The 24,949-nt window shown below is 50.1% G+C and overlaps 1 protein-coding gene across 4 annotated transcripts in view; it reads right to left on the bottom strand.

Annotated features, from left to right (window-relative positions):
• Window positions 1-60: 60 nt before the first annotated feature.
• LOC122378893 (ER membrane protein complex subunit 1-like) overlaps window positions 61-24,949 on the bottom strand; it is a 36,067-nt gene continuing 11,178 nt past the window's right edge. For all 4 annotated transcript variants that reach the window (XM_043360557.1, XM_043360542.1, XM_043360550.1 and 1 more), the window contains exons 7-15: window positions 22,902-23,085; window positions 22,613-22,729; window positions 20,724-20,896; window positions 4,469-4,735; window positions 3,374-3,517; window positions 2,592-2,985; window positions 2,150-2,275; window positions 1,524-1,757; window positions 61-1,149 (exon numbers count right to left, since the gene is read on the bottom strand). In XM_043360557.1, the coding sequence (XP_043216492.1) occupies window positions 989-1,149; window positions 1,524-1,757; window positions 2,150-2,275; window positions 2,592-2,985; window positions 3,374-3,517; window positions 4,469-4,735; window positions 20,724-20,896; window positions 22,613-22,729; window positions 22,902-23,085 (1,800 nt within the window). In that variant the 3' untranslated portion in view covers window positions 61-988. The remainder of the gene's footprint in view (window positions 1,150-1,523; window positions 1,758-2,149; window positions 2,276-2,591; window positions 2,986-3,373; window positions 3,518-4,468; window positions 4,736-20,723; window positions 20,897-22,612; window positions 22,730-22,901; window positions 23,086-24,949) is intronic.

The following is a 24,949-nucleotide window of genomic DNA, read 5'->3' as shown; positions in this document are numbered from 1 at the left end:
TCTGAATAAAATGGCACTCTTGCAACAGCACACCAGCCAATACAAGGAGGACCAGTTGATTTAATCTGAGTAATTGTATTCATACAGAAATCAAATCACGATACATAATCAACAAAATACGGGAGCCAAATTAACAATAAGAATAATTGCCCACACACGGTTCCTATCGTAATTTTCTACCTACAAGGATCACATGCACCGCACCCATCCCCAAGACAGGACATCACAATAGCATACGCACATAATATAATGACAAACACAATCATGCCATAATCATAACGTGCCTCTCACACTCGAGGTGCCAGACTCATTCCACCTGTTCTCTCGTCTCCATCGCTTCAGTCTCGGTTCGGGCTCAATAATCGCTCCTCTGCCAGTCCAGTGTCCACCGATCTGGCGGGTATATTTGTTCGGGAGGATCGAATCGCCCGCCGTCACTGCCAGTCTGGCTCGCTGATGGCCGAGCCCGCCGACCGGTTCGACCAACCATCCTGACGTGACAATTAGCGAACCAGCAGATGACACACACAGACATAAACCAGCTGCACATATCGATATATCTTGAAATACCGACTCGAATGACAACAAATTGAACATTTACATCACAAACCCCGTGCAAATCATACTCCTACACACACTCATTACTGCTGACTGGGAATCGGCTCCCAGTGATGCCAATTATGGGCCTACGACTGCACTGCTCACACGTCCTGACTGTATCACAGTCCGGCCGCGACCAACAGCCTCACGGCGCCGGCGTACTCCTGTGGACCAGAAATGTTCAGGCACCTGGAGAACTTCGGAGAGTTCAGATTTCTTCCAGGCGACTTGGAGCCTCAAATTTGGAGGGCGGCACTGACGACTTCCAGATGTCGCTGGAGAGATATCCAGTCCATTTCCAAGCGTCGCTGGAACAGCACTCCTAAACGCCGCTTGAGCCAAGAGTGCGAGCCCGACTACTTCTAGACTAGCTAAAAGAAGGTCCGGACTACTTCCAGGCGAGTTGGAGCGCCCGTCGCTGCGACAGTCGCCGGGTGACGGCGGAGGCGGCTATCAGGCCGACCAGCACCAGCACGATGAAGGTGGAGTCAAAGTCGTCCTTCAGCTGGTCGAACATGTTGGACGGGAACACCCGCGTGTGGTACAGGTCTGTCGAGAATGGCGGAGAGGGAGGCTTAATGGTAGGCCTTGAGAAACAGTGGGGTTGGTAGGGCAGCTTCCACTAAATATCAACAGGGCTATCACGACATGACACTAGCTGGGCTGACGTCCTTCTGACGGCTGACGGGCTGATTATGAATAATGAAATAATGCATGAATTGATGTCGGGGTGAACAGTAAGCCAGACTTCCTTGATGCACAGCTCCTCAACCGTTTTATCACGAACTTTCCGGCTTATGAAACATAATGAGCCGTCTCTCTATATCTACACCCCAGAAGGATGAGCTTGCTCAACTCGTGGATACCTCACACTCAAGCTCAGCTACACGGCTGAGCTGACCCCGTTCAGTCGGCGCACTCACCCAGTCCGTGCACAAACACCAGACAGGTGGACTCCAGTCCCGACGGCGAGCTGACGATGCCGCTGACGTGCTGCAGGGTCCGGTTATAGTTGACCACGTTCACCGTGGGCAGCGGAAGCTCGGGAGTGTACGGCGGCAGACCCTCCTCCATGCTGGCCCGACCAGGCGTCAGCGGCCGGCGCGGGTCCAGCAGCGCGCGGTTCAGCGTCACCAGGCTGCCCGAGGTGAGCGCGACTGAAAGGCAGGGGAGGGGAGAGGTCACAGGCGCGGGGAGTGGTGTGTATCGCACAGAGACAGCTGAGCATATAGGTACCTTCCAAAGGATCTGGGACAGAACACGCTGTCGCGAAATTCAAGCTAAACCCATGAGAGTTGCCGACGATTTTTGTCGAAATAACTTACAACGCATTATAAGCGGTGGATTAGAATGATAGCACAGAACGTTGTTTCTTCTAAGAGTGCGATATCTGACTTAAAGTTATTTGAATATTATTTCCAATAAACCAATTTTCCCGGCAGAAAGGCGATTGGAAGACCCGGGGGTCGCCATCGGCCTGCCTATCCCTGCGGTGACTATCGCTTTTCAGCGAAAACAAATATAGACAGCGCCCCGCCGCAATGCTTACACATGATGAATTTGGTGGTGATGCCCTTCTCGGTGATGGTCTCCCTCATGGCCTCGATCTGCGTGGGGAAGATGAACGTCTGTTTCTCCACCATCGGCTGCGGCGGCGCCTCCAGCGACGAGAAGGCTGTAATAGATATCACGGGGTCAGTGGTAGGCTGGGACAGACGGGCCAGCGGAACGCAACCACCACCAGGGTAGGAATGGCAGTGGCAACAGCACTGTGGTGAACCAGCGAGACGTCTTATTTTGGGCAGCTTGTGGAAACAGGCAATTAAAGTTATGGAAGAACATAGGCGCATCCCTAGAACTAATCCAACGAGCAGATAGATTCGATCAAGAATTGAATGCGTATAAAACAATGTTTCACATTACGTAGACAGACGCAAACTTACATTTGCAACACCATTGATACTATGTGCAGTCCTGCCGGTCTCACTCACCTGACGCGTTGGCCTGCACCTTGCCCTCGAAAAGCTCTATACTGGTAAGCTCTGTGCGCCTCGCCTTCTCGTTGTACACCGAGTAGACGAGCCAGTTCTCCGAGTGCACGGCGTGGCACGGACAGCGCACGCGGCGCTGCACGTGACTGTAGATCAGGTGACCGGTGACGGCGTCCACCAGGTAGGCAGTGGTGCTGTGTTTGTGCACGGGGTCCGGAGCGTCGGCGAGCACCAGCACCAGGTTCGGGTTGCTGTACTTGTAGAGAACGCTCCGGTCCGCCAGCACTCGGCCCTGGCTATGCACCCGCTCGTGGGGTGATTTGGCCAGCACCCGGCGGATGGTCTGTCCCTGGGAGCCGAGGTCCAGCCGCCAGCTGGGAACCGTCTCCAGAGCCTGCCGGGGCGGGGGAGGAAGTCAGACGGAGGTAGAATGGGATGAAATGGTGGTCAGATAGGTCACATCATGGTCACATCACAGTCTGGCGGGATCATTCCACACCACAACGAGGTCATGTAAGAATTAGGTACACAACGTTTGGTGTTGGCCTGAGAAGTTAATGCGAGGGCCGTACTCGGACACAAATGAATCAGCTGAGAGCTGTTATCAATGTCTTCAGTAACTCAAGAGCCATTTAGACAGCTTTACTAAGTGACAGCAATCAAACCAGAAGCTCAGCTTAACACGCATTCAGACACTGGCATCAGCTGTTCAGCTGATGTCTCTGTCGTAATAAGGCCGGTGAACCACCACCTCTCCTTCCACTCCCTCCCACTCTCCCCACCTGGTTGACGGCGGATCCCTGAGCGGTACTGCTCTTCACATCCACGGTGTAGAAGAATAGTTTGCTGTGGAGGGACTTGGCCAGCGACTCGGCGCTCTCGGGCCACACGTGCACGGCGCCGGCCGAGTCCAGGATCAGCAGAGGCTGGCGGCAGCGAGAGAGACGGGCGGTCAGGACAGAAACACATCTGAGGCTCAGCGGTCGGAACATGAATCTAACCCCTGACCGACGGTAAAGACATAAACCTAGTCTCGGTCCATCACTTTGAATACAAACCTATCCTAAATCTAGCGATCAGAGCAAAAGTCAGCCCCCTTGTCCATCACTCAGGACGCCATCCCAGCCTCAGCTCAGCGACAGAATGATCAGAACACAATACCACCTACGGCTTGTCACCCAGGACACAAGCCCACTCCAGTCTCCAGGCGCAGTGGTAAGAACACAAGTCCACCGCCCGCACACACAGGAAATAGCAGGTGCAACGTAACAACATTATTATCACATTGTGACGGCCGGAGAAATCCGCCGACACCAGCGGCACATGTATACGATACAGGAAACTTCCCGAAAAGATATGTAAATTTTCCCGGAAGAGTGCTGATCGGGCAGCTTTGGCTGATGATCACATCAGCAGCCAACGGGTGACGGTGGCGGCAGCTCGCAGGTTTCCTCGTCATTTGACCAGCGGGCTCAGCATATGGCACAGAGGGTGGGGAGAACACACACAGTGAACTCGGATAAACCAGTCGGAGAGACTACAATGAACTGGGACAAACCAGAAACAGAGCGCATCATACACTGCACTGACACATTAAAGACGGATAAAAATCACATGAGCTGGTACTGCAGAGTAAAAGAATATAATACAGTGATTTGGTACAGAGTATCTAGATAAAACGCTCCATGCACTTGTATAATGCCGATAAATTGATATTTCGATAATATCCGTAACTTCCATCTTTAAAGGGGTTTCTCCCGGGCATCATACTCCTCGTTACAATTACCTTGAGATGAGTGTTGTTGGTGTTTCTCCTACCTTGAGATACGTGTTCTTCCTCCTACCTTGAGGTGTGTACTGTCGGCGTTTCCCCTCACCTTGAGATGGGTGTTGTCGGCGTGCGGCAGCAGGCTGGCCTGGGTCGGCTCGTAGGGCAGCTGGTGCGCCTGCAGGTCTCCGCCGGTGATGGGGTTGAAGGTGACCAGCAGCCGGCCACTGAGCAGCACCGCCACCGGCGGGTGGGGGAAGTGGGCCGTGCCGCGCTGTAAGCCGAGCACCACCGAGTCGGCGGCGGGCGGCGGCGAGAGACCGGCCACCGGCACCGCCCAAAGCACCGAGCCCGTCTCACTGTGCACCCCCAGCACCTGAGAACGAGAGACAGACAGACATCAGACATAGAACACAGAACCGAGCCCGTCTCACTGTGTACCCCCCAGCACCTGAGAATAGACAGGGAGACGTCAGACATAGAACACAGCACCGAGCCCGTCTCACTGTGTACCCCCGCACCTGAGAATAGACAGAGACAGAGAGACATCAGTCTCTCAGACATAGAACACAGCACCGAGCCCGTCTCACTGTGTACCCCAGCACCTGAGAACGAGAGATAGAGACATATATATCAGGACATAGTTCGCATAGACACTACGTGATGGCACAACGCCAGATCGTGAGATCCACCAGCTGAGAAAGGTAAAGACACACAAGCACGGCGATACACGGCAGTTGAGGACACGAAGACAGTTAGATCCAACAGCTAACAAAAATGGTCCCAAGAACTAGCACTTGAAAGCAGAGACCGTGTGGTCCTTATGCTGAAATATGTGACGTGGAATTCGGTCAGATCCAGCTGCGGAAAACACGAATACGGAAACTAAAGCTCCACCTTAGGACACACAGGGGATGCCTAGTAACAGACAACTCACATGAATGCAAATCAGAGATCATACACGGTCCGACCCCTCACCTTGCAGCCCACAGAAACTGACATTGCAGACCCGCGCGCACACATGGGTGACGCCGGTCCCGCTCAGACCGGATGGTGCTGATTTCATAGAAAAGTCGCCCACATTACGTGATCGGCGTCGTTGTCAAGCGCCGCCGGCCAGCCCTTCTGGTTAAACCCGCACGCGATTCAGTGCACGACATTACAACATTACCACCGGTCGACTCCGAGCTCGGAACAGGAAATACTGACGGCTCAAAAACGCCGAAGTCGTGACAGCCAGACGCCAGCGGCTATTGTGTGATGGCTGTGGGCCATCCCCCAGCGGGCCTGCCCAATCCGGGGTGACTAAAAAATACGGCATTGGTCGCAGTGTCAAGCGTGATAATGATATAACAAGCCGTTCTTCCTGTATTGCTAATTACATTGCGAGCAAAATAGCAGGGGTAGTTTTCTGAGGCCACGTGCGCTTTACGTGAGAACATGTCAAAGTTTGATAAAAGAAAGGTAGTAGAGAAAACCTCTAACAAATCATGTCGAAAACTCCTCTAACCTTCCTACATTAAAGCCGGACATGGTTCAGAGTGCAGATCGAACTACGCCAATGCTCCTAGCCAAACTTATCTCGTGCAATCCATAACTCGTCCACTATCGCCCGCCGAACAGGCGGCGAGTGACCGTCAGAGGGCGGCGGCGGGTGGCGGTCACGCCATCCTTCCGGACCATGACATCAGTTGGGCCCGGCGTCAGCGGGACCGCAGCACGCCACCGCGCCGGTATGCGTCAGGGTGGGTGTCCGCTGACACAACTCACCTCACGGCGCCGCACCATTAAAGCCGCCCGCCCGCCGCTGACGGGCCAGTGACACCTGAGGCGGCAGAGAGGACAGACAGGACGGGGCGGAGCGAGGCGAGGAGAAACGACAAAGAGCTGAGTCGAGGAGAGGAGTGCGCTGCTACAGAACATCGTCCAAGAGTCTCGGACGACCGTTCGGCCGTCAGAAAAGGACAGGACAGACACCAGCAGCACTCTTGAGTGATTCTCCCTCCCTCGCCAGCCATGTCGGACTCCAAGACGCCGGGCGGCTGCGGCTGCTTCAACTCTCGCCAGGCGAGTCTGGTGATCAGCTTGACACTGCTGCTGTTGTACGGGCTGGCCGCCCTGGCGCTGCTGGTCGACCTCGGCACCAACCAGCTGCAGCTGGTCGGCGGACGCAGCGACATGGAGGCTAGCGAGGTGGTGGCGCTGGGCGCGCTGCTGGCCAGCCTGGCCGGCGCCGCGCTGCTGGCTCGAGCCGTCACCTCCGACGCGCCGCGGCTGCTGCTCTGCTGGCTGGCCTGGCACGGCACCTGCTGGGTGCTGGCCGCGCTCACTGCCATCGCCGTGGCCGTGACGGGCGCGCTGAGAGAAACCGCCTCGCCGATGGTGATCGGCATCAGCGCGGCGGTCCACGCGGTGTCGCTGGCCCTGCTGGCCTACTGCGGGGTCGTGGTGCTGCGGTACTACCGACTGCTGACCGCCAACGCTGACGCGCAGAAGGAGAAGGAGGCGGAGGCGGGCCAGGTGAAACCGCCCATCACCGTCAGTCCGCCGGTCTGAACAGATTGTCCCAGATCTGAGCCAAATGTCATCGGTTTGAAAACACCTGCCGCCAGTCTGAGAAGCCCGCCATCGGTCTGAAGTCTGACCGGACTGCCGCCGGTCTGAGCACCGTCGACAGCCGGCCTGCGGTTCGACACGTGAGGCGGCAGATCTCACTGATCATCCAGGTAGCCCGGGCTCTCCAGGCAGCCCGGGCTCTTCAGGTAGCTCCCCGCAACTGCAGCTCCGAGCTCGAGCTTCAGGAAACTCCCGCCGCCAGCCAGCCGGACCGACCGCGCCGGGAATTCATGACCGCCTTTCGGTGCATGCTTCGACCGCAAGGCACGAGAACAATGCCAGAACCAAAGTCCCCTGAACCTGACAGACAATAGCACTGAACTGAAAAATTGGCCACAATTCACGAGCGTCCCCGTGCTTTCCGCATGTTTTTGAGTTGTAACTACGTTACTACAGAACACATTTTGCAAAGCGTGTCTTGTATTTCGACGATAAAAGTTTAGATACTGTACAGCGTATCAGTTTCCAGCCGTCCATTTAGGGGTAAATAGTCAAACCCCGGTGCACTCCTGAATTTAATGTCAGCTAGACCAGCCAGACGTTATATGTTGATGTGTGAAGAGTAAATGCACTAACGTATTATTTTATGGCATTATAAGATGTTGTGTGTACATAACATGTCTTGTTTATCAGCATGCATATTGCGTGCACTGCAAGTGAGAAGTGCAATCACTGTAAATTAATAAAAATACATCTTAAAAATGTCGTCTAGAAAGAGTTAGCAGAGCTCATAGTCACATGAGGAATTTGGTTCTTCACGCTAGCGCGTGGCATGAGACTCCTATTGGGGTATCGTAGCCCTGTGCCCCACCAACTTCAGTTTGAGACCTATCGGAGAAGCACCCTGCCGATGTGCTCAGATTTTTCAGAATTGACTCGCTGTGAGTACGACTGTTTTGGTTTTGGTCCATTTAGCAATGAGAGGGCCTAAATCAAATTAACCATGATGAAATACCCTTATATGTAGGGCAGCCACTGTGAACCGTTTTGCTGGATAAATACATCTTCAGACAAACTGAACAAAATAAATCCAGAAACACCGTATACTACGAATAATTGGTGGCGAATCCGGTTCCTCCCAAAGTTGGCATAAATGTTTCACACATTTCCATTTACCTACGGCTATGCTACCAGCACACCACGACCGTCGGGCGTCGCATGTAACACAAATGCACCCAGCGATAAATACCTGATGGCGGGGACGCATGAACTACTCTGCTCTGAACTTGTAATTGTTCTGGGTATAATATCCGGGCAGGTGTCTAGAGCCGGCCCGAGGGACACTGTCCGGCGGGGAACCGTCTGGAAAACCCGGTCCAGGGGAACACGATCCGGGGCCACGTTGGACGGAGCCCACAGGGACACGGTCTGGTGATGGCACACGATCGCAGCAGGGATAGAAAACACCGCTCATTGCTGATAAGCACGCTAACGTCCAACTTTAATTGAGGGCTTCAAAAAGCATGTTAAAAATGTTTTAAAAAAGTTAACCATCAGCTCCTAATTGGCTAGCACGCACGCACAGCGCAAGAACATACAGTTGCACGTCAAAAGAATCGGGCATGGCTTAACAGGGCCTCAGGTGGTCAAAAACCTCTGGTTTGTGACTCCAGTTTTGGACTGTGACTGTGGTTTTTACTCTAGCGACAGCGTTGAATTCCCCATCGCTCCATGCCTTCTTCTGGAGACTCGTTAGGCATGTCGAGTCTACTCCAAGACGACATTGTTCGAGCGGGCGCACGAACACGCTAGGCATGGACTTTCTTGGACCAGCCCGTTGCATTGGGGCATTTCTAGTATAACTGTCCGATGGCAAATATCACAGGGGATCATCTATACCTACTAGCATCGATTACATAATTGGTCAGGAACACGCAGGGAATTTGAACCGCGTGGATATTAAACTGGTTGAGTGGAAACTCCCAAACGATACGATCTTGTTCGGCACACCGCTCAATACCCCCGGCCACCCCCTAACGCTCGCTGCCCAATGCAACCAGCCGCAAGCACCGCAACAGGTGTCCCCATGAGTCTAACGGGTTTTGACTGAGTCACTATTCACTCCCTTCCCTCATTAGTTCCAAATTCCTAACCGACTCATATGTATCACTCAATTTAAAAGCAGATAAAAGGTGACAGAGCAGGACATGACCATGGTAATGTCCTTCTTATCCGTATCCGCTTATCCATATTGGGGACTGATCGGTCAGTGCACTGACCGATCAGTCCTCAATACGGTAAGCCTGGAGAGTCCAACAGGAGACGCCAATAGGAGATAGTCGAGAAAGATTACGAAGTTCGGTGTCTTTGCGAGTATCTAAGATAGTAATAGTGGCGAACGGAGCTCCCTAGCGTCGCTGCGGCGTCTTGTGGGCTGGCAGACAGCCTGTGTCGCCACAGAGCTCCATATTGATCGGAACATGATATCGGTATGGCCGCCATTATCCGCATCAAACCGTATCTGCCAACGAAAGAATTGGTAACAACGCCACATATAATGGAGTTGGGGGAGAGCAGCTGCTGGCAACTGTGTCCTCCAGACTCCAGAGTCCTCTGAAGATTCAAGGTCGTCAAACATCTCGAAAACAAACCCCATCGTTTTCTGCAATAAGGAAACAATACATTGTGGCACAAGAGATGGCGTGTGATGCTATCTGGGGACCGAATTGGCACGCAATGTGGCCAATGTATCGGCACACAATGCGGAACGCAATGGGGTCCACAACTGACCGCAATGTCACGCTGTGACCAAGGCCATATCAAGACTGAAGTGATAGTAACCCGTGCTGCTAAAGAAATTATCGGGTTCAGTCAATATGAGATTACAAAACATTTGTGTTTATCTGCTTCTTCTTAGGTTCCACCAAAGACGAGCTAAATACGGTTTCAAACATCGTTTTACCAAATCAAGTTATAAAGACTGAAATGGCATCTAAGTACTAACATCCCAGAACAGTAACGATCCCTATGATCCTCTCCCGGACTAAGTTCTAGAAGAAACTGTGTGACACAGTTGGCGAAGCTGGCGATGTGCTACGGGCAAAACTACGACACGTACGGTGTCGTGGATTTGTCCGCAGCGCATCACAATAAAATACTTTTATTTTGAGAAATGGGCCTCATGATCGGGCTTTATCTAATAAAATCATTTTGTGATTTGTATTTTAATTAACCGATCAACAGCCTGAAAATAAAAACTAGAACAAAGCGCAGTGCAGGTTATTAGGTCATCCCTAAGCCGCAATCAGCAATAACTGGGCGTTTTTTTTCAGCCAGGAAAGTCATCACTTTCCTCTTTCTCTGCCTACAAGTGGCTCCAACTGCAGCCACTGAGGCCCCGCCGGATGCATTTCCCTGCAGAAACCCCAGGTAACGAGAAGTGAGACACTCAAAAGGAATCCGGGTTCTCACCATCGGCAGTGTAAAACTCGTATCAACTGACATACGAGCTTTAGCTAACTACGATCCCCTAAGTAAATTGATGCTGATTCGCGTTTTGATCAACTCACTTACGCACCTAAACCTGGATACCACATTCAAACCCAATAATTTCCTATGTAAAAAGCAAATCGAATAGTTGTTATTGTAGGATGAACTGTAGGCATGTTGATAAGTTCGGGCGTCTTCGACGTGTTACAGTTGGTAGGTTGTAGCAGCAAAACCAATATGCAATCAGACCTTCCATGTATTGTATATAATACATACCACACGCCATTACATGTTGAACAGCCAATAGGATACGACATCCACGATAAAACAAGAACAGCTCGTGACTGGCACACACGGTGTGCGTATAATACTGTCCGAGGCCACCGGCGCACCTACGCCGTGGTCCTGTGCCCCTCTCCCCGGCCGGTCAGCGAGCGGCCACGGCCCGCCGAGAAGGACCGCCAGCCGCGACCGCCGCCACAGCCCGTCACACCGGCGGGAGCTTCTCCTTCCTCTCCTTCTCCAGCTCCTTTTCCTTCTTCTCCATCTCCTTCTTCTCCTTTTCCATCTCCTTCTCTTTCTTCTCCATGTCCTTTTCCTTCTGGTCGGCGGCGGCTGCCAGTAGCTGACTCTCGGCCAGCAGCCGATAGTACCGCAGCACCACCAGGCCGCAGTACGCCAGGAGTACCAGAGCCAGCGCGTGCACCGCCGAGCCGATACCCAGGATCAGCGGCGAGGCGGTGGCTCTCAGCGCGCCCGTCACAGCCACGGCGATGGCAGTGAGCGCGGCCAGCACCCAGCAGGTGCCGTGCCAGGCCAGCCAGCCCAACAGCAGGCGCGGCGAGCCATTTGTGACCGCTCGGCCCAGCAGCGCGGCGCCCGCCAGGCTGGCCAGCAGCGCGCCCAGCGCCACCGCCTCGCCGACCTGCAGCGCCCGGCCGCCGGCCTCGTGCAGCACCGCGCTACTGAGGTCGACCAGCAGCGCCAGGGCGGCCAGGCCGTACAGCAGCACCAGTGTCAGGCTCACCACCAGGCTGGCCTGGCGGGGGTTGAAGCAGCCACAGCCGCGCGGCTTGGTGTCCGACATGGTGACGGTTTCTGACGTAGCTCCGAAGGGCGAGGACACGTAGTGGCCGTCGCTGCCGGCTGTCTCACTTAATGATCAGCCAGGTTGTTGTTTCTTCTCTGTCACTCGGCTGGTTCGACGTGCAACCACTTATATCCCTCTTCAAAATAATCACTGCTGCCTTGCTCAGCGTTCAGGCTAGGAAGGCGAGATTCTCTTCGAGCGAAGTTTTCGTCGCTGTCCCTCTCACTGTTCAGTCCTCTGTCTCTCTGTCGTGTGCTGGAGTATCTTCAAGTATCCACCGGTCGCTGCTGTCTCTCCTACTGTCCAGCGATTGTTCAAGTCTCTCCTACTGTCCGTCGGTAGCTGCCCGTGCCAGTGTCGACGCTCGACTCTGCTCTGGCCGGTCGGGCGGCTGGTTTTAGTCGGTCGGAGCCGCAGGCGCCGCCCCCCGGCCGCCGGTACTGGCCCGCGCCGCTCCGGGGGACCGGGAACAGCCGCTCCGCCGGCGGCCACTTTCCGCCCCAACAGGATAGGGCGACGTAAGCGGATCGACGATTGACGCCGATATATTAGGGCTTAAGTCATTTTCGGACAAATTTAGCTGCTTACGTATGCAAGGCTGCCCACGCCGATAAGGAAACCGATGAAAGGACCGACATCTGAACTGGGAATTCAGGAATAGATTTAGGAATAGACAAGAGAACACCAAAGTAAAAAGCAATTAAGACGATCAGAAAATGCAGTTATAGCGAAGGTGTTGCAAGCAGAGTGTTGAGCGTTTCGTTCAAATCTAGGAACATGTGAATTCTAAACCGAGTTGGAGCATAGGAGGGACTATCTATTTATATTAGGTAGGTATAATTAACACAGCTGCTAATCCGACATCAGGGCTCAGCCAGGAACTGCATAGAAAAATGTGTGTGTAAGTATGAAAAGACCACTAGCAGATCTAAGGGGGTATTGAAGCATTGCATCGCCAGCAGCGCCCGAATTGACGGTCACTTTGACATGACTAACATATAACATAATCATTAATCAGTAACCTCGGAATTAATCAAAACTATGTTCCGCTCGCCAGTCTTTTTATTCGAGACTGTTAAACGCCACTGGAACTTTGAAAATCGGAACAGTAGTTCCAGAGATGGCATGAGACTACGTACAGCCTCCGCCCCCTCTGTCTCGTCCACCGCTGTGTGGAATAACTTCATCTCAGTCAAGCGCTGGCTGAGGTATAGTATCACGCATCGCCGAGCTTGCTAAATGTTTACAAACGTACGCACCCGAAGTTCAGCATTCGCAGACAAAGCATGATTGTGTACGGGGTACACAATTATCAGGAAAAAATAAGCCACAACAAAGGAAAGCTTCAAGAGAATATGAAAGATGATGATGCAAAACTATATTGACATCGAATATACACTTTTCTGAGGGCGGTTTTTCTAAGTAAAAGACGTGACTCACTTGACCACTGGCTTCCTGAATGAAGTAGCTTAACATGGAACACGCTAACATTTCCGTCCGGCGTTGCTCGAGTCGGTTGGTTACACAGATTTACCCGGAGATTTTCATGTCGTTTGTTGTCTGCTATTCCGTACCGGCTCAGGTAAACTGACACAAACAGTGGTGCCAGGCACCGCCATAAGGGAGAACTCCGGCGAGGTGCGGCACAGCTCGCAGATGAGACCGAGCCACCCAGACCAGAACACTTGCCGAGAGAGGAAAACAGCCAAAAGATTGCGAAAGCATAGGCGGGGGAACGGGGTGGGCACCGGGGCACCGTGCCCCCCTTTGATTTTGGCATTTTAACATTAGCCCTATGAGCGTTGCATGGAAAGAATGGGACCAAAAGTCGACAGTACCCTCCCCCCCCCTTAATTGAAGATGTTCCGCCGCCACTGTGCTAAAGCTCGGTATTGGCCACTCCCAGATTTAATTACCCCGAGCTTGGTAGACCTAGCACACCCCGAGCCCGACACTTCACACGATGGACGCTGAGATACACTGCATCTCCAGTGAATATTAGACGTAACGAACGAGGCAGAGCATCTCCCGATGACTGTTGGCAATTCCGGACTGACTGCAGAGAGATCGGAAGTTGAGCGTTCAAAGTGGTTGGGATATTCAAAGTCGGATTGTCACGTCCGACCGGAGGTGACGTGGTCACGTCCTGCTGCTCTCCGCGCTCCTGCACTGCAATGGTGACTGGCGACAGCTCAGAGCGGTCAGGAGGCCCGGTGAGGAGTTCGGTAGTTCACCCGAGTCACATGCTGCTGAGCCTCCCGGCCTGTCCGTGACGTACCGATCATAACGGCGCTCGTGGAAAACGGAGCAACGGAGAGGACGGGGCCCCTCAGCCGCAGCAATCGGAGCAGCCATACCCAGAAATGGCACAGTGAATCAACGAGAGATAACGATCCAGCTGTCCACGACGAAAGCGCAGGAACAGCAAACAGCTGCAGCAGGAGCCTATCCCAATCACGACGAGCACAATAGATGTGTTACGAGTCTACAGCTTGCATGGAAAACCCACTTCAGTTGTGCTTAGTCAGGCAGGCATTTCAAAATGACTGACCATAAGTCTGTGGCTTCAAATAATCCCTTTGAGAAAACACGCCAAAAATATTGTTTTTACCGAATCAAAGCCTGTAGGTAGGTAAGTTCCTTAGCGTGTACAAACAATGTGCCCTTCCGGCATTGGCCAATTCTTAACGCCAGATCAGCGCTGGCATTTCTTCAGCAGACTTTCCTAGCCTTGAGAGAGGCGAAAGGCAGCAATCAGCACAGGTGTTCACCATGGGCTTGGTGGAAGGGTATTTCCGGAGCCATTTAGGCGGTTCACCGAAAAAGAAAGCCGATCGATAGCCACCTTGAGGAGGCCTTGGACATGCTCCATTTACCTACTTAGAGAAAGAGAGGACACATTCTCAGACATGTCCATCAGACGTTCGAAAATACAGCGGAAGCAGCAGCCTATCGTCTGTGCTAAGAACTTTTGAGTGTGGGTGGTCTCAGGTCCATAGGATGCGCCGTCACTTTGCACTTATTATTTCTGGTGACTTAGGTATGCATATGCGAGATGTCTTGGAATCATCTTACCAGCAGCCAGGCAGCCGGCCCCGCCGGGCACCAAATATATCCCTGGAACCTGTCGTTGCATGATGCCCAATTCCCATTATCAGGGCCACAGGACGGGTACCGTCGGAGGGAGCGTCTCACCTTATTATAACGGTGGAAAAGCGAGCCATGGGCCTTTCGAAGAGAATATTGACACCATATTACGAGTATTGAGAATATTGAGAATACGATAAAGAACCGTACTATTCAAGAGCAAGCTCTAATATCGCCATGTGCATATCGCCAGTCGTTGTCAGGTTAGGAAATGCAATGCGACTTGTCCTAGCGTTTAGCGCCGAGCGCCCATAGCAGCGGCACATTAATCTGCATCGGTTATGTGGGGCGTGGGCTTTAGACCAAATCAGACTCGACATCGAGTCATGCGCTCAAAAGCGCTTGTTTTCGCCAAACCAGCGTAAAAGTATCTTGAGGTAGGCTCAGAAATGCTACTTGTAGACGTCTACTTTTAACCAAACCATGACGCTTGGTTTGTATGCCTGCTGCCAAATAGTTGTCAACTGGAAAAATGACAAAGGAACATCGAACATCTAAATTTAGCATCAAACGTTAATTAGGTTCCATTCCATTGCAGATAGACATCAAGATAAAGGCCTGAGAGAAATCAATTAAAATAAAACACGCTCGCACGTCATCACAGTCAACAGTTGGAGTACCTTCCCGGTACAGTAGGCAAATCGTCTCATCACTGAAAAAGACACAACACCTTTTCCGGTATGAGACCGGTAAAACAACGACCATGAAAGAGTTCACATGGAAGTGACTTGACAGATCTGGTGATGGCGGCGCACTTCAAAGCGCGACTGACGGTCGGAGCTAAGCGCGGCATGGATTGTAGCGTTGGAAATATTCCCATGAGGCGGCAACTGAGCTGCTGGTGTTGTTAGGGGGACACTTCTAGCGCCCATTGTTTCTAGCAGTAGAGACACAGCGAGACATACGAGACACAGCGCAACACAGCGTTGGTTGTCTGAGATTGTTTGATATGTTGTATATCTGAGCTAGTAACACCACTGCTCTTGTTGGTGTAACATAGCAGCTAAGGTAGTCCGAACGGCTACGACAGAGGTGCTGCAACCGGCCTTTCATTCAGCCCCCCGCTGTGACGGGACGACCGGTTACACCCCACCGGGTCAGCCCACTGTATAGAGAACACACAAAGCCGTGTGTGTCGCTATCGACGCAGACAATACAGCCGCCCCGATCTGGCGCGGCGTGCCCCGCCCTCCATAGAGACCGGCCGTATGTAAAGGAACGTGTACGGCGGTGGTAGATCGTATCATACGGCGGGGTTCGGTCGGCGGCGCGGTGCGGGGTCGAAACGGTCAACACGCACACCGCTGCTGCTCGCCACGGCTAACAGATACTAGAAACGACCGCAAATGGAGAGCTGTTCGTCTGCAACCATGCTCTGCTCGTTTTCCTGCCGGCGCAGAGCAGCTGTGTTTTGCAATGGCCAGAAAGTTGTCAGGTTCGTCAGTGTTTGCTAGAACCAAACGCTGCACTAGCCGTGAGCAGGTTCCGTTATTCACCAAAGATCAGATACGCTCCGTTCCGTCGATTCCATCCTCAGGATACTCAAATCCTTCTTTTCCACGCCTCAAACCTATGTTCCGGGCTTATCCCATGCGGGAAGCTCCCCTTGGAGCATGCGCGTAGTCGGGTATGGACTATGTTGAGTGTCGGGGAGCTGGATGACCTGTCCATTGCACAATGGGCCGGCGGACGCATTTAGCGCGACAAAAACACATTTTCACCTGTTAGAGCCTTTGGGTGATTGAAAGCGAATAATATTCACATGAAAAGTCTTTGGATGTTGTAAAAACGTTTTCGGGACACACGAAGTAAATTGTATGCTTAAAATAGCAGTCCTGTGGTACAATATTCATTGAAAATACTGTGAAGTGTGAGGTCGCGGATTTCATCTGATGCATTGTCAGCAGTACAGGTATGAGCAGTAAAGCAGTACAGTTACTAATGAAATACGTGAAATGTTTATGCTTCAACCCACGCCCCGTTGAGGTCTGGCAGGTTCCACGTCCTGTTGGGGGGGGGGGGGGGCAAAGGGCCCCCCGTCGTATCTCCGTAACCAATAGCCGGATCGGAACAATTCAAACGGCATTCGAAAGAGCTTATCGAGATGCACAAGATATGATATTGATGGCCTTGATATTTCACCTTTCACGTCACAGGAAGGTCAAACAAGGTCAAATCAGTTCAATTTACAATGACGGAAAGTCGGTCATAAAATGAAATCTGTGTTTCCAAAATGAGTCTGGATATGATGTATATGATACCTAGATCTGGCGTGTGGATAGTTACCTGAATGGATGATGACCTATGACTTCACAACAGAGGTCAGCCTCGACCAATCAGAAAACACTTTTGTGAATCGTAAGGAAAGGTATGTTAAATTGTGAATATTCGAGTCTTTCTGAAGACATGTCATATATATGCAGCCATAGAAACCTCCTTGGCCATTTTTCCTGGACCTATGACGTCACAGGAAGGTCAAATAAGGTCAAATTGTACCGGTTTACAACGAAAAACAATTGTTTACGTAAAAGTGACTTCAGTCACTTAAAGGATCATATTCAGACAGGAAGAAGTTAATAAGTGTCATAAATATTACTCCTGACTGATTTCAAGCACAAATATTGAAAATATTGTGACGTCGTAACTCGTGAGAACAGTCGCTACTTTTTCAGTCATTCAAATTGCTATATCTTTGGCAGTTTTAGCGATATTTTTTTGATTTTTTGGCATGTGTAAGGCCCGTAAGGAGTTCTCTGACATACATTGTTTTTTTTTGAAAATTTCTCCTAATTTCAAAAATATCCCAAGAAATCTAAATTTTGAGTTAGAAAGTCCCTAGATCTAGGGATTTTTATATTTTCGAAATTTTTAGATAGCTATTTTGTTTGCCATGCTGTTTAATACCTCGTAGGGTCAGCGACATGACTCGTATCGCCCAAGGCGCCCGCCCGCCCGCGTGCCTCGGTGCGCGGGCGGCCGGGTTGGGCATATACGCGCCGTACAAAAATGGTTATAATCCCGAAGATCGCAGGGCAAAGCAGCTAAATTTATTCGCAACTTTAAGGTAAACACTCATATCAACTAAAAAACAGAACTACGGCGTGGGATTCCGTGGGACAGGGCTGCTTGAAAAGAAAGGCGGGATTTTATAAAGCATCGTTCGTAACCTCTGACAAAAAATGCATGAAGATATTGTGCAGAGGAATTATGCAAAGTGAAATACCTATCTCTGTGTTGATTATGTCCTTGGTCATCGTAAAACTTCAAAACATAGGCTTACTGTCGGATAGTTTCTATTTGATAAAGCGACGAACACAGCGCGTTGAACTTAGCAGATTGGCCGGCATGTGATAGATGGTAAACATTTTCCAAAGTTTGGCTAATTTTAGCGTTAATGGCATAGTGCCAGCAAGCTAATTTTTGTATTTCTGAATGCCCCAGTCATTTCTTAGTTAAAAAGCATCGTTATTGTATATTGTTGTCGGAGGTCACTAACATGATTTTTGTCGCGCTAAATGCGGCCGCCCGCCTTTTGTGCACTGGATGGGCTCAACCCTGAGGAGTCACCAGGGTGCCCGCCCAGACCAATGCCACCTCCCCCCCCCCCCCTAATTCCTATCATCCTCCCGGCTCTGAAATGGCCTCGTTAGACCGAAAGAACCTAGCCCAACAAAACAAACAAACAAACAAACAAACAAACAAACAAACAAACAAACAAACAAACAAACAAGCAAACAAACACAGCTCAGACCTCACCGCTAGAGGTCGGTTTTAATCGGGCAGGCCCTGTAAACATTTCAACGCCCCTTCGTGAAACGGCTGAATGTCACCCCATTGATTGACGTTCAAGTAGAACGTATATGTAGCGATTTACTTACATAAGCATAACGTAAATTGTACCCTTGAAGTCACCCTGCAGCCCGGTGCGGGGAGGATTACGCCGTCGACTTGTCCAGAATTGTCCCCCGACTCCAGTGCGTCGCTGTAGCTGCCTTTGACACCAGCGACCCTGCCGCGATACCCGTGCCGATTTTCCCCGTGGGTTACATGATTGAACAGGATCTATGAAACGAGGAAAACCGACGCGGGCACGGGCGGATAGGAATGAGTAGTGGGGAAGGGAGAGAGAGTGGGAGGGAGAGGGAGAGAAAAAAAAACAGAGAGAGACATAGAAAAAGACTGGAAGAGTGAAAAAGAGAGAAAGAGACGGAGGGGAGGGAGAGCGGGAGAGCGGGGAGCGGGAGAGCGGGGGAGAGCGAGGGAGGGAGAGGGAGAGAGAGAGAGAGAGAGAGAGAGAGAGAGAGAGAGAGAGAGAGAGAGAGAGAGAGAGAGAGAGAGAGAGAGGGAGAGAGAGAGAGAGAGAGATATGCGAGGTCCTGCCATCGCTCTCTTTGGGAGTGACGAGCTCACAAATGCCATTCGACGTGGCGGCAACACCGGCATTTACGCCCTGCCTAATATCAGTCCATGCGGTCTCCGTCCATTGTTACCGAATGGCGAATACGGGTGACAAAAAGGCCGTGAAAAGGACGGAAAGAATGGAAAACGCGCGAAAGAACGCTGGCGAAACGGCACAAAACAATGCGCCATAAATAGGCAGATTTGTTTTCAATTAATGAGCTGGTGAGGTGCAGACTGGCTTTTACGTTCCAGGAAATCCCAACATCATTGGAAACTTCATATTTCTGATCAAAGGAAAATAATGTAGAAAATAAGTTCAAACAAATGTCCATGCCTAGACCAACTCGCAAAACAATAAGATGCTCAGTATAAATAGCATTATAACCATGAGTCAGCGATGCGATGGTAATATCCATTCCAGACTCAAGAATCATGCTAGCATATATCGGCCTTGTGATAGCCTTGAATTATGTGTAGAGCAATTGACAGAATATGTCTGTGCAGTTGTGTTTACTGTTAAGTGTTAGTGTGAGCAATGTTTGTTTAGATGGCAAAAGAGTCGTCGAACCAAATCTTTGAAACCATTCCGGCAATGCTTTTATTCTCGCTACATTTTATTGTAATGCATCGTCCGAAAACGCGAAAACTATTGTCAGCTGCAGCCTTAAGTGAGAGCTTTACTTTCCAAGATCAGCATTGTAAGAAATATCACTGTAAACCTTTTTTCAAGTATTAAATCATAACTTGATTCTGGTATAGATATATCTTTATTGAGAAAGAGAAATATTGTTTACAGTTAATAAACTTTTCCTTGAATAATACAATATAGAAAACGATAAACAAACGTTTAGAAGCGGAAAAATCAGGCGGATGTGTTGATATTTTCACGAAAACCGAACACACAATCGACCTGTTCAATTGTACACAAGAAAGGGATGCACCAGAATGTTCGATCGGTGTATCAGAAAACGCATTAATTCACTGTAAAACATCTTAAGCAGCAATATACAATTGCATAATATCAGGAATATAGGCTAGTGACAAGTGTTAAATCCGCTTTACGCTATCATTGTTAGCCCTCCTACGATGTCTTTGCATAATGCATAGTCAGTCGCAGAATCGTCAATACGTACTATCGATTTCCGTCATTGTAACGGTCAATAGGAGGCAATTGGCGCCTTCGAGCGTGCGCACTTCTAGCGCTGCAGGGATGTCGCGACTCGTCAGCTGCGTAGCGCGCGTGGGAAAACGCTGCGTAATGCATGTCCTTCGCTTAGGTCACCGAGACGTCCGTTCCTGGCTCCAGTATCGGTTCCCACGCACGTCGGGATAGGATACCACACATGCTGGTCTCATATTTCGTGTCCAGTAGATCGCAAACTGAAGCATTTCAACTCTCCAATTTGCGGAGTTTACTCGAAAATACTTTAACTCTTCGCAAATCAAAGGTGATTTACCAAACGGACACCAGTCCCAAGTCCTGGTCCCGTCATTTCAGACCTCGATTCCATGTCTCATATACACCAGTCCATGCTTCGTTCTTATTTCCCATGGATACTTGCCCTATGTCGCACATACGTCGGATCCCATGTACTACAGACGCCAGCTCCCCATATCCCCATCTCTCCATTCTTTCATCCCTATCCAGTTCCATACCCCGTAACCCCGTCCCAGGACCCACCTTTCCCGCCGCGGTGACCAGCACCACCATTTTGTGCGTGTTGAAGCTGTCCCGTGTGAGGTGGTTGACGTCGGCGGCTCGGTCCCGGGTGGGCCGTACCACGCCAGCGGCCAGGGCGGCCAGCTGGCCCCACTGGGAGCTCATCCGGAGCAGCAGAGCAGAGATCGGGTCCGCTGGACAATGGACATGGAACACAGAAGGACGGGGTTAGATACCTTTCACTCAACAGCTAGGTGTAGTTACACTAAAAAAAAAATGAAACACAGGTAGTAAAAAAATTCCCATACATCATACTCGTTAATTCACGTCAGGTGACTTGACGAACGATTTATCGTTAGCTTATAAACAGTCAAGCAAGAAAAAACGCTGTCTCAGTGAAAGACTGGAAAGTGCACGGTGCATCCCAGCTGTCCCAATCGGTAATGATGGGATGTGTGCTGTCCACTGTCCAATCCAGCATTGCTGAGTTTTTAGACCGGCTGAGTGCAGCCGGCTGACTGCACAGCTGAGTAACACTATGCAACAAAAAATGAAAGATTTTCTGTTCCTGGAAAGCGACCGAATTTTTCTTATTCATTGGGTCCTATCATAACCGAAATGGGCATTTGTTTTCATCTGAAAATGCTTTTCCGGTTTTCAGAGACAGTTTCGATTTTTGGCCCCGAAATTCGGTTTTTGGCCCACCGTGTCCGGTGTAATTGAGTAATCGACTCGTGGTAACTTTCATCGCCTTTCCTATGCCACAAGCTTTCGAATGATATCCGGTTTTGCATATTTGCGTGTAAAAATAACGTCATAAATCTATGTTAAAGTAAGAAAATGTTGAAATTTTGTAAAAAATTGACATTTTTTTCGATTTCATTTCAAAATAGAGAAAAGAACTAAGGACCCTATCCAAATTCTGAGCCCAGTTCCTTGAAGAGCATTCAATTTCCGTTCGGAAGGTACTTTTTTAGTGCATTTTATCGGATTCCTGTGGCGTCCAGATTGAGTTAACCTAAACATATATCCTAGGTCATATAACATAGCATTAAACTGATAACGTATGTTAACGCCATAGGGTCAACGAGGGGTCAACTGAGGTCATGTTGTTGACCCCTTGTGACCTCGGGTCACACGCAGGAACTTACTTTTGAGCAGTCCTGTCGCTCAGAATCTTGATCTGTACCTCCATTTGTTAGAATGGTTCTTCATGCACTGAACACATATTGTCATGGAAATGGCTGGGGGCCCGTTTTTCCAGTGACTCAATCTGGACGCCACCGGCCACAGTAAACCGATAAAATGCAATAAAATAGTACCTTCCGAACGGAAATTGAATGCTCTTCAAGGAACTGGGCTCAGAATTTGGATAGGGTCTTTAGTTTTTTTTTCTCTATTTTGAAATGAAATTGAAAAAAGTCAAATTTTTACAAAATTTCAACATTTTCGTACTTTAACATAGATTTATGACGTTATTTTTACACGCAAATATGCAAAACCGGATATCATTCGAAAGCTTGTGGCATAAAAAAGGCGATGAAAGTTACCACGAGTCGATTACTCAATTACACCGGACACGGTGGGCCAAAAACCGAATTTCGGGGCCAAAAATCGAAAATCGTCTTTGAAAACCGGAAAAGCATTGTCAGATCAAAACAAATACCCATTTCGGTTATAATGACACCCAATAAGTTAAAAAAATCGGTCGTTACTCAGGAACAAATTGACTGTTGCATAGTGTAATGAGCAGTGAGCAGTGAGTGAGGCTCGACTAAGTACGACTCGACTAAGTGCGTCCCAGCTGGGTACGCTTCGACTGAAAACCGTCTCAGCCGGGTAAGTCTCAGAATCAGCTGCCGAGTACGCCTAAAGTAGGACCCCGCCGACCGCGCGCTGCGTCCCCTCACCGGCCTGGTCGCCGAACTCCTCCTCAATGCTGACTTGGTTGGCCGACATGGGCAGGTCCACCACCTCCACGGCCAGGATGGAGGCCAGCGACTCCTCGCGGGTCCACAGAACGCCATCTGACGGCAGAGCGTGCAGAACGGGGGTCAGCGTCTTAAGTGAGACATTAGCATGCCGACAAAGACCCAAGGAACACAAAGCTTTCGCCACCAATGAGCCCAGCCAAAAGCCGTGCGGCAGCGTACCACACCACCCGCCTCCGTTATAATCCGGCCCTCTCAGTAGCCTCACCTCCGAGCTGGATCATGGTGACGGCATCATCCGACCCGACGAGCAGGATCCGCGGCGCGGCTGAGCCGGGCGCAGTCAGCACGTGACAGGCGTCCACCGGGCCGTGACGGGTGGAGAGCTGCAGTCGGCCGGTGGGAGCCGACGTCGGTCCGCCAGACAGGGAGACCGACTCGAACTGCACCGCCTGGAGGCGGGTAGTACCGAGACAGCGTTAATACCTAATAGCTACGTATCCATGACAGGTTTAAATCTAAATCGATTTAGAACTGCAGGGAAAGCCGGCTTGTCGCGACTGGAGAAAGCAGCAGGCACACCGGCACACAGACACAGAGACGATATGTAATTGTAAGTACTGCACCACTTAAAGGTAGTGTGCCACCTTCCAATGATTTCCCATTTTATTTTTCCTAGGATAAGAAGCTTCTGTTTTTACCTAATATCGCAATAAAAAATCAAAAATGGGCCTGGAATAGTCCTTTTTTCGCCTAAAAGTTTATCGGTTTTTCGATATGTATAACAACTGTAGTGGGCTGACCTGCAAACAGGCGTCGGCAACAATCGCGAATGCGGCGCACATGTGAAAATAAGCAAAGGTCATTATAGAGTTATGACGTACGGGAATGAGTTATCAGCTGTCTAATCGTAGACAACACAATGTCGAACTTAAACTGTAAGCCTGTATTGGTATTGTTTCTTTAATTTGGCTGTCGAACATTAATTTATGGTTTGAAATGTGATTTTATGTAAAATAATTGATATGAAACAGCCGTCTCTTAAGTTATGACCCCATCTCACCACACGAAAGTGGCAGAAATGACAATGATCAGCTGACGCATTTTCTTGGCCGAAATCAGAGCGCGCGGCCCGACGCACCACCACCGCACCACAAAGTATGAGCAGAAGCCACCTAACAGGCGTGATCGAAACCGCAGGAGATGATGATGAACGGGTTTATCGAAACTTGATTGGATGAGCCTATCGGTAATAGCGATTTTAGTGTGTGCATTTATTGCTCATAGTGGTGTGAAATGTGGTTGGGGTACGACCGACAACCCGTCGGGGCGAATTTCGCACTGGGGTACTCAAAATTTGAAGAATTTAAGACGTTTCCATGAGTTTTGAAGGTATGAATAAGTTCTAAAAGTCCGGTTCTTCTTATCCGGGTCATTAACTCCATATGGTCCAGGAAAGCTGGCACACTACCTTTAACCCGCGCCCCGTAGGGCTATCGGCGGACCCTACCACCCGTAGGGGAGGGGCCGTTTCGCCCCCCCCCCCCCCCCCTAAGATCTCGGAAATTTACCGGCCGATTTTCAAAATTCAAACGGTGTTCGATAGGCCCACCGGGGAACTACCTTGTGACCAAATTTCATTGACCTAGATCAAACTGATGACGTCACAGGTCACGTCAAAGGTCGGATTTTCACCGTTCACAGGCATTTCAAGAAATGTGTTGTGAAATCGAGTAAATTGGTAATTTATTGAAAACCATCGATGGTACATTGTTCGTCAAACACATACTTTACTATCTGAGGTCACTGATACCATGTCAGGTCACAGCGAGGTCAGGTCACCGGGGGTCACAATATGAAAGTGACGTGTGAATATACATGTTTTATGGTCCATTTTACATGACAAATGCGATTATGTGGGTTAGGCAGCCTTTGTGGCCAGCCTGGGTCACATTTTGGTGAAGGTCAGGTCAAGGTCAGGTCAAATTAGGTCAAATTTCAAAGTTCATATTTTTGCATAAAATGGGTATCGATTCGATGCAGCTCGTCACGGGGAGTCTAATGGTGGTCTTTGTTCTGCTCTACGAGGTCTAGAATTGCCAAAAATTGAGTTTGAAAATTTGACGTCATCATTTTTGAACAGTTTTTTCGCTATAACTTGGCCAAAAAAGGAGGTATCGATCTGAAATTTGGTATGAAGATAGAAGACGGTAGGTACTATCACATATATTCCGGTTTTCTCGAAACTCAAAAAACTTTTTTGATTTTTTGGCTAATATATCCAAAAAAATGCTTTTTTATTTTTGGGGGTCAAAA

This window comes from Amphibalanus amphitrite, unplaced genomic scaffold, assembly GCF_019059575.1.
Source record: "Amphibalanus amphitrite isolate SeventyFive unplaced genomic scaffold, NRLGWU_Aamphi_draft 000007F_arrow, whole genome shotgun sequence".
In the NCBI taxonomy this organism is placed as follows: Eukaryota; Metazoa; Arthropoda; class Thecostraca; order Balanomorpha; family Balanidae; genus Amphibalanus; species Amphibalanus amphitrite.
This window is presented reverse-complemented; position numbering and strand designations above follow the sequence as displayed.